The 13,559-nt window shown below is 40.9% G+C and overlaps 1 protein-coding gene across 1 annotated transcript in view; it reads right to left on the bottom strand.

Moving 5' to 3' along the window:
• TPO (thyroid peroxidase) overlaps positions 1–11,899 on the bottom strand; it is a 201,959-nt gene extending 190,060 nt beyond the window's left edge. The window contains exons 1-5 of the mRNA XM_077281780.1: positions 11,884–11,899; positions 11,574–11,631; positions 6,286–6,422; positions 3,842–3,973; positions 2,788–2,917 (exon numbers count right to left, since the gene is read on the bottom strand). Of these exons, the coding sequence (XP_077137895.1) occupies positions 2,788–2,917; positions 3,842–3,973; positions 6,286–6,422; positions 11,574–11,631; positions 11,884–11,899 (473 nt within the window). The remainder of the gene's footprint in view (positions 1–2,787; positions 2,918–3,841; positions 3,974–6,285; positions 6,423–11,573; positions 11,632–11,883) is intronic.
• Between the last annotated feature and the right edge of the window lie 1,660 nt (positions 11,900–13,559).

The following is a 13,559-nucleotide window of genomic DNA, read 5'->3' as shown; positions in this document are numbered from 1 at the left end:
TGCTACAGTAGATATATAAAACATTTGCTTTGGCATTTATTATACTGTAGAAAAATCAAATTCTTAATGAAATGTGCACTGGAGTTAAAGTGTACCTGTCAGCAGGATTGTGCACAGTAAACTACACACAGTGTCAGGTCGGTGCCGTTATACTGATTACAATGATACCTTGGTTGATAATCCGTACACAGTGCACTAACCGATAAGAGAAAGACCGCCATTTTGATTAAGTGACATGCTTTTTTTCAAATACACACATTAGCATATTCATTATGCAAACTATGGGGCGGGTCAGTGAGGGATCAGTGACCTGTCAGCAGTCTGCATTATGAATATATAATCAGAGCACCACATACACCGACCCCGCCTTAGGGCACGAGAATCTCATTAAGACAAAACTGAAAATAAAGATTAAGAAGCAACAACAAGAAGGATTTCATCACCAGATATCATTTTATTCAGTATAATGGCGCCGACCTGACACTGTGTGTAGATTACTATACACAACCCTGCTGACTGGTTCCCTTTAAATGTGTCAAATTTGATAAGAGGTACAAACCTCTTAAAGGGAATCTGTTAGCAGGATCAGCCCTCCTAAACCATCTACACCATGTTCCAAATTGCTATGCAAATGATATTTTTCTCTGATTTTCCTAAATAGTCAGAGCAAATGACAGTTAGTTTAATCAAAGTCATCACCCGTTAGATTATACATCGAATTTTATTGAATAAACCTCCCAATGATAACAGTATAATCTCCAAAATGAATAAAACCTCAAAATGCACTGTTCCAAATTATTAGGCACAGTATAATTTCTAAACATTTGATATGTTTTAAAGAACTGAAAATGCTCATTTGTTGAATTTGCACCATTAGGAAGTCACATTTACTGAACAAAAAAGCTATTTAACTCCAAAACATCCCAACAGGCCAACTTACATGTTACCATAGGACCCCTTCTTTGATATCACCTTCACAATTCCTGCATCCATTGAACTTGTGGGTTTTTGGAGAGTTTCTGCTTGTATTTCTTTGCATGAAGTCAGAATCGCCTCCCAGAGCTGCTGTTTTGATGTGAACTGCCTCCCACCCTCATAGATCTTTTGCTTGATGATACTCCAAAGGTTCTCTATAGGGTTGAGGTCAGGGGAAGATGGTGGCCACACCATGAGTTTATCTCTTTTTATGCCCATAGCAGCCAATGACTCAGAGGTATTCTTTGCAGAATGAGATGGTGCATTGTCATGCATGAAGATGATTTTGCTCCTGAAGGCACGTTTCTGCTTTTTAGACCATGGAAGAAAGTTGTCAGTCAGAAATTCTATATACTTTGCAGAGGTCATTTTCACACCTTCAGGAACCTTAAAGGGCCCTACCAGCTGTTTCCCCGTGATTCCAGCCCAAAACATGACTCCTCCACCTCCTTGCTGACATCGCAGCCTTGTTGGGACATGGTGGCCATCCACCAACCATCCACTACTCCATCCATCTGGACCATCCAGGGTTACTCGACACTAAACAGTAAACAAGACTGTTTGAAAATTAGTCTTCATGTATGTCTGGGCTCACTGCAACCGTTTCTGCGTGTGAGCACTGTTTAGGGGTGGCCGAATAGTAGGTTTATGCACCACAGCAAGCCCTTGAAGGATCCTACACCTTGAGGTTCAAGGGACTCCAGAGGCACCAGCAGCTTCAAATAACTGTTTGCTGGTTTGTAATGGTATTTTGGCAGCTGCTCTCTTTATCCAATGAATTTGGCAAAAACCTTCCTCATTATGCCTTTATCTGCATGAACTCTGTCTGTGCTCCTGTTTCAGTCACAAATCTCTTCACAGTATGATGATCACTCTTAAGTTTTCGTGAAATATCTAATGTTTTCATACTTTGTTCAAGGCATTGCACTATTTAACGCTTTTCAGCAGCAGAGAGATCCTTTTTATTTCCCATATTGCTTGAAACCTGTGGCCTGCTTAATAATGTGGAACATCATTTTTAAATAGTTTCCTTTAATTAGAATCACCTGGAAAAATAATTATCACATGCGTTTAAGACTGATTTCAGTGATCCATTGAGCCCTGAGACACAATACCATCCACGAGTTTATTTGAAAAACAAAACAATTAAATCTTTATGACACTTAAATCCAATGTGCATAATAATTTGGAACACGGTGTATATGGGCATGTAGGTGTAGTGTGCTGTTTCTCTTTTTTATCTATCTATCTATCTATCTATCTATCTATCTATCTATTATCCGGAAAAATGAAGGCAGCACTCCAATAGAAAAAATAAATGTGGTTTATTGGCCCAATGTGGTTTATTGGAAGGATTTTTTGCACCCTTTGTTTTCTTTTGGTGCTGCTTTTTGTTTTCTTTTTCTCTATCTATCTATCTATCTATCTATCTATCTATCTATCTATCTATCTATCTATCTATCTATCTGTCTGTCTATTATCTATCTATCTATCTATTTATCTATCTATCATCTATCTATCTATTATGCAGTATATCTATGTGTTATCTATTATCTATCTGTTATCTATTATCTATCTATTATCTATATATCTATCTTTCTTTCTATCTATTATCTATCTATCTATCTATCTATCTATCTATCTATCTATCTATCTAAAGACTATTAGTACATTTAGTGGCAGATACAGATACACTGTATGAAAAATGGAAAAACTGGAAAAAAATGGCCACATTTATGTATAGTGGCAGATTGGCAGTTTTCTTTCATGTCTTATATTATTAAACACACAGACATTAGCAGTGCCGCTCACCTATTGTTGCAGGCTCCATTGATTAATCTGTACTTTAAATCCTGGCAAGTATTCGTACAAGATGGTGGATTATATGGGGCAACACAACCGGTCATATTGGCAATAATACTGAGAATGTGTTGAGGTATCCCTAAAAATAAACGGATTATATTATTGAACTAAGTTTCAATTCTATTTCTAGTGTATGCATATATTATAGATTCAGTAACGTCTAGTTGTAGGTATATATTACAATGTTTGCATTAGAGATCATGTACAGTTTCAAATTACCATAAATATCAGAAATTCAAATTTCCCCCAATGTTGTTCATCGAGGCCAAGCACTCAGCCATTCAAGTCTATTAGTCTGTGCAAAACATCGAACTGCACTCGGATTAGATCAGAGTGCAGTCCCATTTTCACAAACAGACTCAATGGAGAAGTATAAACTTTTTTTCTCCGCTAACTAGAAAATCAGTTTACACTCTGGTCAAAGTCTGATCAGAGTCTGATTAGCATAATTGGACCAATTTTCTCGTATGAGAGAAAAACGGTCAGTGTATTTACCATCAGTGCGTCATCCTTGTGTCCATTGTTACCATCAGGGCGTCGTCTGTGTGACCATTGTTACCATCAATGTGTCATCCTTGTGTCTGTTTTTACCATCAATGTGTCATCCTTGTGTCCGTTTTTACCATCAATGTGTCATCCTTGTGTCCGTTTTTACCATTAATGTGTCATCCTTGTGTCCGTTTTTACCATCAATGTGTCATCCATGTGTCCCTTTTTACCATCAATGTGTCATCCTTGTGTCCGTTTTTACCATTAATGTGTCATCCTTGTGTCCGTTTTTACCATCAATGTGTCATCCTTGTGTCCGTTTTTACCATCAATGTGTCATCCTTGTGTCCGTTTTTACCATTAATGTATGGTCCGTGTATGTCTTTTTACCATCAATGTGTCATCAATGATTTTCCAGTATAAATAAAGACAGTTAGAAATTGCCAAGCTTCTCCTATACTGTGCAATGTTAAACATGGATGGCACACAGATGCCATCTGGGTGCTTCACGAACTCATGGACTGGTATTGTCCCTTGTCATCCATGCTGTCGTAAAAAAACAGACATGTCTTCATGTGTTTGACACGGACACAAGGTCCATGTATAAACACAGAAACATGGATAGCACCATAGGTTATAATGGCACCTGTGAAAAAAATTTGAAATTACATGTATTGGAAGTAGAAAATTGGCAAAAAAAAAAAAAGCAGTAAAACAAACCATAAAAGTGTAGAGGGAAAAAAAATGGAGCAGAAATGTTTGCGTTGTTTTTCATAGCATGTTTTCACGGAGAAGTCCATGAGAAAAAATTGGGTGAACGTACCCTTAGAGAGAGTCCGACAGAAATTAATCTGCTGTGGGTTTTCTGATAAATACAAGTTTCTCCTCCCTTGCAAAAAACTGACATTCTTGGTAAAATGCACAGCGGATGCGCGGACGACTGAGCGGCGCCGATGCTGGAATGAGGGACAGGTGAATATGAAATGCTCACCTGCCCCGGCGCGGTCCCTGCTTCTCCTGGACAGATGGTCTCCGGGCGCGGCAGCTTCTTCCTCTGTCAGCGGTCACTGGTACCACTCATTACAGGAATGAATATGCGGCTCCACCCCTATGGGAGTGGATTCCATATTCATTACTTTAATGAGCGGTACCACGTGACAGCTGAATAGAGGAAGAAGGTGCCGGAGACCATGGGACATGCAGGGACCGTGCCAGGAGCAGGTGAGTATGTGACCGTCATCGCTCCCCCTCACCCGCCGACCCCCCGCCAACCATGACTCGAGTATAAGCCGAGAGGGGCACTTTCAGCCCATTTTTTGGGGCTGAAAATCTCGGCTTATACTCGAGTATATACGGTAATTATGCATTATGATGGACTATTGGGCTACAAACGTCCCAGATATTGTTCTTGCACAGGGTCCCTTTTCTGTCTGTGTCCACAAGTGATATGGCTGCATACTAAACAGTATCTGTGTCTTACTGCTGGAGTGGTGCCGGACCCCGATGTGCGTTTCAGGGCAAGCCTTTGTCAGCCCAATCATGTTGTACTTTCTCATTCTGCTTGGTCTTGTGAACCTTATACTTTGTGATCCCTAAGTTTTTACCTGTTTGATTTTTTTGTCACTAAATAAATTAATTTCATTTTTTTCATAGCTTTTGGCCATCTATCCCATTTTTATAACTACAGGTGCTTCGCCTTTGCAGGTGTTTTTTGTTAATTATTCTAATTTACTGCATTAATGACTTTTGGGTTTTCATTGGCTGTAAGCCATAATCATCAACATTAACAGAAATGAACACTTGAAATACATCACTCTGTTTGTAATAACTCTATATAATATATGAGTTTCACTTTTTGTATTGAAGAACTGAAAGAAATTAACTTTTGGATGATATTCTAATTTTGTAAGAAGGACTTGTATATAGAATGTATTTTTCCATTTGTTTGAGAAGCTTCTTGTGAACTACCTAACCTTACTGATCTTAATGCCCTCACAGATATTAGATGAGTACGGCAATTTCAGCAGGCTTCCCATTTGATGAGTATGAACGCCTCCTGACTCTCCCTCAACAGATGAAGAGGGGAGAAGGATTGGGCCATTGGAATTCAACAGCATATCCTTTTTTGCTTTAGGGGAGTTAAGCTGATGCCAGAAGAGGCTGGCAGTGGCTTTTAAACCTCTCCCCAATGAAAGCACATGAACTTTTGGCTGATCTGAGTGCTCATGTATATGTGGGAGTCAGAAGAAATGGCTGTCTTCCAGCTTCAGTGAGAGTTAGCATAATATTTGTATACAGAACATGGGAAGGTGTTTAACGGATGCTGAGTCCCAATAAAGTTCTCTTAGTATTTGCGCTTGGGTAAATGAATCTAATTAGTGACGAATGCCCTTTTGAACAATGTTTTTTTGTTAAAATTTAGTTTGAGGCATTTTAATTATGATATGAAACAACTTATATCACCACATTTTAAGAGCTTTCCATGCTGATCAAAGACATAATAGATGTCGCTTACATCAAACAATACACCATTGTGTTGTTTGTTGTAGGTTTTCAGACAGTACATTGTTACTACACAGTATCGGGTTATTCAATTATGCATGCAGTAAATATTTTTAATAGAATTCCTGAACAAATCTATTAACCTTGCAGAAAAATATGTTGTGTAAAATAATTGACTTCATTAAATGTATTCAGCACAAACAGGAATATTCCCTCCTGCCATTGTCATAGAAATTGTAGCAAAGATAAGTTATTCAGTATTCACTTGTTTTTTGTTTATGAATAAAAGCATCTTTTGCATAAAGATTCCAAACTTGATATCATTTTTGCACCTATATGATTACATCTTAATAAATTACTACGTTGACAAGTCAGTTAATGTGTCATATTGAGCTGGTAGCAGTGAATATAAATTAGATCATATTTTCTTTACAAATGCATAATGGAAATAATTACCATTGGGATGAATAGATGTGTTCTTTGTATTATTGCTTACATCTTGTGCCATAAGTTTTAATTTTTCTCCAGTTGTCAAACCAATTTTCTTTTCTTGAACTAAAGCAGCTGTTACTCTGTCGCTTTGGTTTGAATTTCTGCAAAAGAAAAAACTTACAGAAGCTTTATTCAATCTAAAAAAATATTTTATTTAAAGGGAATGTCACATTAGATGACCCTTTACAAATTTTGATTGCCCCAGTTCCTGCTCCCAGCAGCCCTGAAAACTGCTGAATTTTCTTGGAGATGACTATGATGAGAAGCACAAAAACAAGTCCACACTTGAATGACTCAGATCTAGAGATGAGTGGATCTTTCGAAATTCAAATTCGATAGCTTCACCAAATTTTTCCAAAAATTCAATTTGCGGCAACAAATTCCCGCAAATCTCATGGAAAGTATATACAGTTAGGTCCATATATATTTGGACAGAGACAACATTTTTCTAATTTTGGTTATGGACATTACCACAATGAATTTTAAACAAAACAATTCAGATGCAGTTGAAGTTCAGACTTTCAGCTTTCATTTAAGGGTATCCACATTAAAATTGGATGAAGGGTTAAGGAGTTTCAGCTACTTAACATGTGCCACCCTGTTTTTAAAGGGACCAAAAGTAATTGGACAATTGACTCCAAGGCTATTTCATGGACAGGTGTGGGCAATCCCTTCGTTATGTCATTCTCAATTAAGCAGATAAAAGGCCTGGAGTTGATTTGAGGTGTGGTGCTTGCATTTGGAAGGTTTTGCTGTGAAGTAAACATGCGGTCAAAGGAGCTCTCCATGCAGGTGAAGCAAACCATCCTTAAGCTGCGAAAACAGAAAAAACCCATCCGAGAAATTGCTACAATATTAGGAGTGGCAAAATCTACAGTTTGGTACATTCTGAGAAAGAAAGAAAGCACTGGTGAACTCAACAATGCAAAAAGACCTGGGCGTCCACGGAAGACAACAGTGGTGGATGATCGCAGAATAATCTCCATGGTGAAGAGAAACCCCTTCACAACAGCCAACCAAGTGAAGAACACTCTCCAGGAGGTAGGCGCATCAATATCCAAATCTACCATAAAGAGAAGACTGCATGAAAGTAAATACAGAGGGTTCACTGCACGGTGCAAGCCACTCATAAGCATCAAGAATAAAAAGGCTAGACTGGACTTTGCTAAAAAACATCTAAAAAAGCCAGCACAGTTCTGGAAGAACATTCTTTGGACAGATGAAACAAAGATCAACCTCTACCAGAATGATGGCAAGAGAAAAGTATGGCGAAGGCGTGGTACAGCTCATGATCCAAAGCATACCACATCATTTGTAAAACATGGTGGAGGCAGTGTGATGGCTTGGGCATGCATGGCTGCCAGTGGCACTGGGTCACTAGTGTTTATTGATGATGTGACACAGGACAGAAGCAGCCGAATGAATTCTGAGGTATTCAGAGCCATACTGTGTGCTCAGATCCAGCCAAATGCAGCCAAACTGATTGGTCGTCGTTTCATACTACAGATGGACAATGACCCAAAACATAAAGCCAAAGCAACCCAAGAGTTAATTAAAGCAAAGAAGTGGAATATTCTTGAATGGCCAAGTCAGTCACCTGATCTCAACCCAATTGAGCATGCATTTCACTTGTTAAAGACTAAACTTCAGAATGAAAGGCCCACAAACAAACAGCAACTGAAAACCACCGCAGTGAAGGCCTGGCAGAGCATCAAAAAGGAGGAAACACAGCGTCTGGTGATGTCCATGAGTTCAAGACTTAAGGCAGTCATTGCCAACAAAGGGTTTTCAACCAAGTATTAAAAATGAACATTTCATTTAAAATTATTGAATCTGTCCAATTACTTTTGGTCCCTTTAAAAACAGGGTGGCACATGTTAAGTAGCTGAAACTCCTTAACCCTTCATCCAAATTTAATGTGGATACCCTCAAATGAAAGCTGAAAGTCTGAACTTCAACTGCATCTGAATTGTTTTGGTTAAAATTCATTGTGGTAATGTCTATAACCAAAATTAGAAAAATGTTGTCTCTGTCCAAATATATATGGACCTAACTGTAATTGCTCTGAAAATACATGAGGGGGAGAGGAGAAAAAAGAGATCCCCGATAACCATAAAAGTTTCTACTTTTCAGGAGAGAGAAAGGACCTTGCTAACCATAAGAGCTTACAGTTTACAGGTGTGAGAAAGAGAGGGCCCCATTAACTATAAGGCTTTGTTCTTATGTTCACACATTGTGTTTTCACTGCATTTTTTGTTATACAAATTTTAAGCTGCATTTCCTAGTACCAGGAAAGGCTAGTACTACTGTACTACATTAGGCCTGTTGATGAGGCCTGTATAACATTGACTAGATGCTCAAAACAATTTCATAAAAAAGTATTTTTAGTGTGGATGAGGCTTGAATAATCTAGAAGATAGTCTGTGGCATTGGACTGCCCTCTTTCCTACAATTGCTGCTGGTAAGGTGCAGGTTTACCGGACAAATATGGCCAACGTGTTGTTAGATGAACTGATCAGGAAAAGGGGCATGATGGTGGCAGGATTGGAAACATACAACAGGATCAATAACAGTGCGGCTATGTGAGGTATGAGATCCAGGATCCAGGATTCATCCAGCCTACAATGAATACTCATTTACCCAACACCAATTACCAGGGAGCGTTTGATGCTCATCAGAGGATAGGTATAACAGATGCGCATCTCAAGCTAGGTATAAAAGACGCCTGTGAGAAATTGGATGCCATAGATGTACATAATCTAGTAGATAGGCTCAAAATATTTCAAATTCAGATCTTGGCTGCTCTATCACGTTTGTAAAAAAACAAATATTTTAATGTCCAACAGCTCTGCAGACAGAATAATTTCAATGCCACTAATTGACAAGGTTGGATATAGCAGGCTCTATCACGTTTAGCAACAAAAAAATTATAATTTTCATTTTTTAATGTGTGTGATGTCTGCAGACAGCTTCATATCACTGCCACAAAATGAAAACTTGGGAGATGGCAGGCTGTATCACGTTTTGCAACAGAAAAAATTATAATTTTTTTTTAAATGTGCATTAGGTCTGCAGACAGCTACATTTACCAGCCACAAATTACAACGTGAGATACGGCGAGCTGTATCATGTTTGCAACAGAAAAAAATATATATTCTTTTTAATGTGCTCTATGTCTGCAGACAGCTTCATATCACCACCATAAAATTACAATGTGGAATACGGCAGGCTGTATTACGTTTAGCAACAGAAAAAAATACATTTTTTTAATGTGCATGAGCTATGAACACTGTGGAATTTCACAGCCATTAAATAACAAGGTGAGATATGATATGCTGACTCACGCTAGCAACTGCCCCCAAAAATATTTCTTCATGCACAACAGCTCAAATCACAGAACAATGTCACCACAGCACTAACTGACAAAGTGGGATATGGCATGCTTTTTACATTTAGCTAGTGAAAAAATAAGACTTAGAATGGTCTACTCGTGCATGGAGCACAATAGAAGTAGTGCACAACACACTTGTATGACATGTGCCCTGCTGGCTTTGTCTCTGGACCTCAGTAATGGCAAAAAAGGTAGAAAGGTCAATTTCAAAGCCAGACAGGACATTACCTAGCTAAACTATCTGAGTAAGAAACAACTGCCTAGCTATAATCCAGCTGCTAACAGTGCCAGCATCAGGAGCAGCCTCTCTGCGCTGTTACAGGGTCAAAATGGTGCTAAAACAAGATGTCCGCTCCTTATGTGGAGAGGGACTTGTAATTTTAGCAGCCAATGACACAAGCCATTGTGTTAGGACATTGTGGATGTTTCCTGCGCCCTGATTGGCTAGCCGTAATGTGCACACATAAAGTTAGGAAAGCAAGTTGCGGCTCTGAGCTCTGCAAACCCCTCCGCTCATCAACCATATGCCCCAAGCTCATGATACACCACCATTATCGTAGACAAAATGCTTAAAATACTTTTGTGGCAACACAAATATTTTCCAGCACTTTTTACCAAATGTTACAGATTTTTTCAGATTTTATAAAATTTTGCTCGTGTTTCCGATCACGAATCTGAATGTGCCATAATCGTGCCGAATTTATGCTTGGCGATTGTTTTTTGAAAATATTCGCTCATCACTATCCAGGAGGTAAAAAAAATGCAGATTTTTTTTTATAAAATAAAAATAAAACAATGTTTACTCTTTAAAGGAGACCGTTCCAATAACGTAACAGCATTTCGAATCTAAGGGCGCAGACAGACGGACATATTTCTCCTGTAAGGATAGCATCGCAATGCTCGAACTGACCGTCTGTTCTCCTGACCTTAGTGTGACAGCTGCATAGAAATACAACAAACTGTCAGCTTACGTCAGGAAAGGTGACAGGTCAGTCCGAGGACTGAGATGTGATCCTCGAATGAGAAATATGGCCGTCTGTCTGTGGCCTAAAAGGTACTCTCGAAGCATCAGAAAATAAATACGACCTAAGTCAATAATTTCTGTTAATTTTTATGAAAATTTTTAAAAACAGTGGAATACTTGAGCTTTTTCCATCTCCATTCATATAAATACAATATTGCACAGAATTAAGCTATTTAAACTGCCGTTCATAAAGTGACATTCATAAAGTCTTATAGAAAAGTGACTTTTGTAACATTTCAAGGCATCATATTAGCTATCAATTAGGCACAGTTCCTATCAGAGATTTGTGTTTTTGGTTAGTTTATATTGTAAAAAAAAAATCTACAAAACTCACAATGAAACTTCAACATTAGCAAAGGCTGAAATGTCATTGATAAAATTACTTTGGCATGTAAGCATAAACAAGAAGAATAATGATGGATAAGCTAATGTATAGTTAATTACATAGTGCATAACATATAGAGAAAATGAGAAATCATTTGTATATTTCCAGTGATCAGGGTACAATTATTTGCCGCCAACTGCGTGTTCTATTAAAACGTGATATTTTACGGAGTTAATAATGCATGACTTATAATGATGACATAATTATGAAAGTAATGGGCAGCGAGATATATTTCCCACAGTGTAGATCAATGTAAAGCCATGTGAAAACATAATTGAAATCAACTTTATATTGTGCTCATTGGCATGAGCAATGTTCTTCCCTTGTGTCTGAAGGCTGGTGTGTGCACACATTCACTTTCCATAGATGTATGTTACAGTGTATTTTGCCCAAACTTTATGAACAAAAAGTCATTAGGCTAAATCAACAATTATCTTTTTGAATTACGTTACCTTTTTATTCGCTTATGAATTGTACGATTGTTAACGGTTTCCAAGTTCTTACTTGTAGCTAAAAATGAAAAAACAAAGAAGTAAGGCATCTAATTAAATTATCTATAAACACAAAGTCAATAAATCTATAATATGATGCTGGGAGCGTCACTCTGTCCGAAGCCTTTATAGACTGCACAAGCGCCGGCGCAGTCTGGACCCACAGAGTGACGCTCCCAGGAGATCGAGGTATGCGTAAGCACTAAACACACACCGCGATCTCCAACGGAGAAGCAGGGACGAGCCAGGAGGGTGAGGATGCAATATTTACCTGTCCTCCATTCCATCGATGCGTGCTGCTCTATCCTCCACATCCTCTGCCTGTGATGTTCAGTTCAGAGGGCGCGATGACGCGATTAATGCGCGCCACCCTCTGACTGAACAGTCACAGCCAGAGGATGTGGAGGATAGAGCAGCACACATCGATGGAACGGAGGACAGGTAAATATAGCAAGTGCCGGGGGCCTGGGCTTGCGGCAACTCCGGCACCTGACCCCCACAGCGCACCGGTGTCCCCGCCTGCTCAGGCCCCCAGAACTCGGCGCCCAGCACAGCCACGCATAGCCGCCCGCACTCCCCACAGCCACGCACAGCCGCCCGCACTCACCACAGCCACGCACAGCCGCCCGCACTTACCACAGCCACGCACTGCCACCCGCACTCAGCACCGCCACGCACAGCCGCCCGCACTCAGCACAGCCACCCGCACTCAGCACCGCCACGCACAGCCGCCCGCACTCAGCATCGCCACGCACAGCCACCCGCACTCAGCACCGCCACGCACAGCCGCCCGCACTCAGCACCGCCACGCACAGCCGCCCGCACTCAGCACAACCACGCACAGCCACCCGCACTCAGCACCGCCACGCACAGCCGCCCGCACTCAGCACAGCCACCCGCACTCAGCACCACCACGCACAGCTGCCCGCACTCAGCACCGCCACGCACAGCCGCCCGCACTCAGCACCGCCACGCACAACCGACCACACTCAGCACCACCACGCACAGCCGCCCACACTCAGCATAGCTGCCCGCACTCAGCACAGCCTCACTCGGGCAGTAGAGCCGGAGAGAGAAAGATGGGAGCAACATATGGCAGAATGGAAACAGGAACAGGCAGAATGGGTGCAGCACATTACAACAGAATGGGGGCGCAGGATGGGAGCAGCACATGATAGAATGGGGGCACGGGATGGGAGCAGCACATGACAGAATGGGGGCACGGGATGGGAGCAGCACATGACAGAATGATTGCGCATGATGGGAGCAGCACATGACAGAATGGGGGCGCACACATGACAGGATGGGGGTGCAGGATGGGAGCACATGACAGGATGGGGCGCAGGATGGGAGCACATGACAGGATGGGAGCAGCACATGACACAATGGGGGCACAGGATGGGAGCACCACATGACAGAATGGGGGCACACACATGACAGGATGGGGGTGTAGGATGGAGCAGCATATGACAGGATGGGGGCGCAGGATGGGAGCACATGATAGGATGGGAACGCAGGATAGAGCAGCATATGACAGGATGGGGGCGCAGGATGGAGCAGCACATGACAGGATGGGAGAGCAAGATGGGAGCAGCACATACCAGGATGGAGACCATATACCAATATAAATGCTCGCCACTCGGGCATAGAACGGGTTCAATAGCTAGTAATATTATAATGCTGTTAATTTAAAACTAGCGATGGGGGAACCTCTAGATGTTCTTGTCTGACAGGTTTGACTGAACAGGTAAAAAAAAAATTATTTTGGGTACCAAAATAGTTAACAAACCCGAACCCCATTCACATGAATGTGAATCCCAAACATCCAGTACTTTCCACACGGTCATGTGCATGACAGCGCAGCAAACACTGCCTCTGATTAGCCGTAAGATCATTACCGCTGGTCAGAAAGCCATGGCTCCCATGCTGTCAGATGACAGCGTGAGC

This window comes from Ranitomeya variabilis, chromosome 2, assembly GCF_051348905.1.
Source record: "Ranitomeya variabilis isolate aRanVar5 chromosome 2, aRanVar5.hap1, whole genome shotgun sequence".
Classification (NCBI taxonomy): domain Eukaryota; kingdom Metazoa; phylum Chordata; class Amphibia; order Anura; family Dendrobatidae; genus Ranitomeya; species Ranitomeya variabilis.
Note: the sequence above shows the minus strand (reverse complement) of the source record. Positions and strands in the feature narration are given on the sequence as shown.